The 4568-nt window shown below is 38.5% G+C and overlaps 1 protein-coding gene across 1 annotated transcript; it reads right to left on the minus strand.

Moving 5' to 3' along the window:
- Positions 1-244: 244 nt before the first annotated feature.
- Positions 245-3913, minus strand: CAP1 (cyclase associated protein 1). Its single transcript, XM_016311000.3, has 10 exons — positions 3284-3913; positions 2839-3007; positions 2701-2765; positions 2170-2461; positions 1947-2094; positions 1721-1830; positions 1557-1612; positions 1394-1450; positions 1022-1165; positions 245-763 (listed from the first exon to the last, which is right to left on the minus strand). Exons 1-10 carry the CDS (start codon positions 3566-3568, stop codon positions 677-679), a joined length of 1413 nt encoding a protein of 470 aa, XP_016166486.1. The 5' UTR covers positions 3569-3913; the 3' UTR covers positions 245-676.
- Positions 3914-4568: the final 655 nt, after the last annotated feature.

Below are 4568 nucleotides of genomic sequence, written 5' to 3' on the forward strand. Positions count from 1 at the left end.
TCACACATATAAACACTTCACGACCACGTATACAAATTAACATTTCACATCAGCAATCTTCATTAGTAACTAATGAAGTGGAACTATATTATGTAACAGAAATAAACCAAAACTATTTTGTGTATTTTGAAACTTGAGAGACTAAAATGCCCTATTTTAAAAATTTTTGGAACTGATTTGTGTATTTTAACCAAAAAAAAAAAGTATTTGTGTAAAGTTTATCCAACTTTCAAAACAAAGAAACTTGAGGGAAATATCAATTAATGATGATTGACAACTCTCCAAATGCCTCATCAATCGTCATCAAAGACGAGTCCCATTTTGGCTCAATATTTCATAACACAAGACATGAGAATGAAACAACCGTATTCCGCGATGGAAAACATATCCGCAAGGATCCTCTGAAAGCCGAAAGCAAGCAAACACACTGCAACTCACAAGAAAATACACGCTCAAGCACAATCCTGCACATTGGCAAACAAAATCTGATGGATGTTTCCACTGATTCAATAAGCCAGTGGAAAATCACAAGAAAAGGGAGCTGAGCCAGAAGACATATGATACACATATACATCCTGATGCATTTGTAGATGAATTTAAGAAACAATAAATCAAAGCCACTCCCACAGCCATCCAAGATGAAAATATAAGTAGAAACTCCAGACTGCCAATCGATTTAACCTCCAGAGTGGGAGGCGGGAGTCGTCTCAAAACAGCCGTCCTTGAACATATGAATATATTGTTGAGGCAAAGAGTGCTCCACCTGAAATAAAATATATTGATTAAATTTTAGAGTTGGTATTACTTCAATTCCATAGTTTGCTAATCATTTCGGCCAATTGAAGAATCCAGTTACCAAGTTTTTGAAAAGATACTAATTATGGATGGATTCCATCCACTATTGCAGGGCGCAGCATGTTATCATCATAACCAGATTCAAGCACAAACTAGACTCAAGTAGGGAACAAAGAGCATTTTACACGGTGCCTGAATAGAACCAAAAATGAATGTGAAATCATACCCAATCACCACCAGGCTCGGCACCAGGTACCAGCACATTGATCTCACTTGATTTGGCAGTAGATATGGATGTCTCTAGGGAATCTTTGCTCAAATAAAGCTGGCAGCCAGAAGTGTTGTCCACCGATATTGTTGGAGCTGAACCCTATATTAACAAAGGCAGGCATCTTAATGACTAACCACATTTGAGCTACCAAATATTTATTTAAGATCAAACCATTATCCTCTACATATCATCAGCAATATCATTTTTAAGACCGTAGGATCACCAAAGCTTCCATAACACAGGCATAATAACATCAAATTCAAACAGGCACGCCAGCATGTTGAAAGTTTTCATGGAAAGAAAAAGGGGAGGAAGGAGTTAGGGTACCTGACATTGCACCTCAACGCCATTGCAGTTTACAATCTCAAAAGCTGCAACAACATCCTACATTTTAAGGACAAATATAGATGAGAAGTTGCCTTCGAAATGATAACATAAATTGCTTCCCATGACTATTACAGAAATCTCTATTCCCATGTGTCACGCTAACCTTAAATACAACTCCCATCTTTGTGCACTTGTCAATAGTGATATTGTTGACCTTGCCTGAAAATTATAGTTGTTTCATCAAGAGACAAATTGGATAGTAAATATCATTATGTGATATAAGAAACATGTAAACAAAGAAATCATTCATGAAATAGTTGTGGTTACCTTGAATATGCAAAATCGAGTCTTTGCATCCATAAACATAAACAGACTGCTTTGCATCACAATCTTCAATGATCAAGTCCTTTTTTCCAATTTGATTCTCAACAACCCACCTACAGCAGCAGAGAATAGTAAAGGATAGAGAGATGGTATATTGACAAAGTAAAATTGACTATTTCAAATTTTCAATCATGAAATCACAATCATACACATAAATATAAAAACCTACTTGCGGCCCATTTGAAGCTCGAGCTTTGGGGGTCCTACTTTAGAAAATGCATGAGAAGCCACACGACTTTCTTTTTCACTAATGGCAACAGCTCCAGTTCTATCTGCCCGGTTTTTTGTTTTCATATCATCTGTAACCTTTCTCAAACCTGGTAGATAAGAGGTATGACTCATAAATGTTCATTCAACATTCAATCAGGAATGTAAGAGCAAAAATAAGATACCTGCAGTGACATTCCCAGTGCTGAGTTGTTGGAAAACAGCAGACATCCCATCTTTTGGCTTGGAAGATGAAGGTTGAGAAGATTCAGAACTAAAGAGAGAAGCAGGTGGAGGAGGAGGAGGAGGAGCAGCAGCAGCTTTTGTCGGAGCAATACTTTTTCCTGTTGCACTCCATACAGGGCCCAAAGGATAAAACCCCTTGACGTAATCTCTCAAACCAGGTAGATATAACTCTTTCAGAGATTTGGCCCATTCAACATGATTTGGGTCTTTGTTTCTATACTCTACAAGCACCTGATTATTTCAATATATATATATATATATAACGTCATGGCTCATGACACAACAGGCAAAATGAAAAAGGAATGTGCAAGAAAACATCTAGAAGGCTAATGCAAAATGTTCCCAAACGTTATTTGGAATCAAACACGTCTGAAGTATCTTTTTTGAGCTTATAGTGAATGAGAGGACCAGAAGTTCATGAAAAAAATATCCTAAATAATTTTACAGTTTCAGGCATGTCTGAAGTGTACCTTGTTGCTATAAAACTCAGCCATTTGCCAACTTTCTTCCACATGTGCAATGGGCATACTCATACCTTGAAACAACAAAAGGTAAATAAGATATTGAAATGTAGGTCAATGAAGAAATGTAAATCATTCATCACTTACCACAATCCTTCCCTGTAAATGCAATCCATGCTAGAGCTGAGAGGCTGTCAGCAGCAGCCTTCAAGTGGTTAAAAAAATCTGATCTCCTTCCTTCTGTCATTGCAGTAGCTTTCATGATCACTTCATTTAAAGGTTTCAGAAACTCAGCCAACCCAGCAATGTCAGGTTTCTGCACAATTAATATATGATAGATTAAGACACCAATCACAAACATGAGTACAAACACTACACAGAAAACTGTTTGCCACTTCATCCAGTTCAGTTCAGTAGCTAAGAATAATGAAAATTTCAGGCAGATAAAAAGAAAATCCAGACTAGGCCAAACACCACCTAGAATGCTATTAAAATGCATCAACGAATTAACACAGGATTGATAACATCAACGAAATTAGGGATGCATGCGCAGGAAGAAAACGGAGGTATGAAATGCGTAAGGAGAACTCACTTGACTTTGCTTGACTTTAATCAGAAGCTGCTTCTGAACAGAAAAAGCTTCGTGCAAAACCTTTGTGACGTCCAAGACTTGTCCTCCAATCTTCTCAGCGGCAGCTGAAACCCTAGCCAAATACTGGTCCATCAGATCGTCGTAAGCAACGATGGAAGGGTCGAGCGCCGCCGAATCAGGCACATCGGAAGCATCTCCCGGAGAAGCGGCAGCAGGGAATCTGGTGGATAGGGCCTCCAAGCGGACCACCGCGGATTCAAGCCTTTGTATGAGCTTCTCATCCATGGTTCTGTCTCAGTCGGACGCAGTCTTTACTCTTTCTTCTCGGATTCGATTTGATGAAATGGAAAATGGAATAGATAGATCTATCGGGTGCCGGTGACAGATGAGTTGTGATGAAAAGTGCATATATTATTGGAACTGGATTTATTGAAGTTATAGAAATAAAGGGTGAAAAAAGGCAAAGCCAAATAAAGTGTTTGGCGCGCAGGGCAGCGTTGGGTTGGGTTGGAGTCGCTTTGCTTACTGCTTACTGGTGGTGTGGCCTAAAGCCTCACTTTTGGTTCCGCCACGTGTCACTGCTTCAGCCAATCTTGGCTCATCTTGTTAAACTAGTGAACATGCTCGGGTGAGAAGTGAGAACGCATGAGAAATTAAAATTTAATATCAAACTACAACTAAATACCCATTTTGGTCCCTGAGATTCACGCGATTATTCAATTTAGTCCCTGAAATTCAAAATTACCTATAATAGTCCTCCAGATTCAAATTTAGGCACCTATATGATCCCTCGACTCTTTCCAGTGATGACTAGGCAAACGAAGTGCTGATATAGCACCTTTCCTATTACGGTGGATGATGAGTAAACGATGTCGTTTACCTTTGGTGCCCAAACAAGTCAGAAATGAAGAATAGTGGAGATAGAGGAGAAGAAGAATACTTTATTTTGGGTCTTCATCATTTTTTCTCCCTTTATATACAAAGTGACGATATTTCTGACTTGTTTGGATGACAAGGGTAAACAACATTGTTTACTCATCATCCAGCGTAGCAGGAAGGATGCCATTTCAATATTTCGTTTGTCTAGTCATTGCCGGAAAGATTCGAGGGACCACATTGGTGCTGGAACTTGAATCTGGAGGATCAGTATAAGTAATTTTGAATTTCAAGGACCAAAATGAGTAATCGCGTGAATTTCATGGACCAAAATAGAGATTTAGTCATCAAACTACTGTAAATTTCGCGCTATGTGTGGGTTAAATATTAATTTATTATAAAAATTTGT

The sequence above is a fragment of the Arachis ipaensis genome, chromosome B7, assembly GCF_059453495.1.
Source record: "Arachis ipaensis isolate K30076 ecotype BB chromosome B7, ASM5945349v1, whole genome shotgun sequence".
Taxonomy (NCBI): domain Eukaryota; kingdom Viridiplantae; phylum Streptophyta; class Magnoliopsida; order Fabales; family Fabaceae; genus Arachis; species Arachis ipaensis.

What these genes read in the sequence shown, in the direction of transcription:
- CAP1 (XM_016311000.3), bottom strand. Translation starts at nt 3,568, where the DNA reads ATGGATGAGAAGCTCATACAAAGGCTTGAATCCGCGGTGGTCCGCTTG. An exon ending in CACTGGGAATGTCACTGCAG is followed by an intron (nt 2,095 to 2,169) that starts GTATCTTATTTT and finishes CTTATCTACCAG; the next exon opens with GTTTGAGAAAGGTTACAGAT. An exon ending in GCGTTGAGGTGCAATGTCAG is followed by an intron (nt 1,166 to 1,393) that starts GTACCCTAACTC and finishes TTGTTAATATAG; the next exon opens with GGTTCAGCTCCAACAATATC.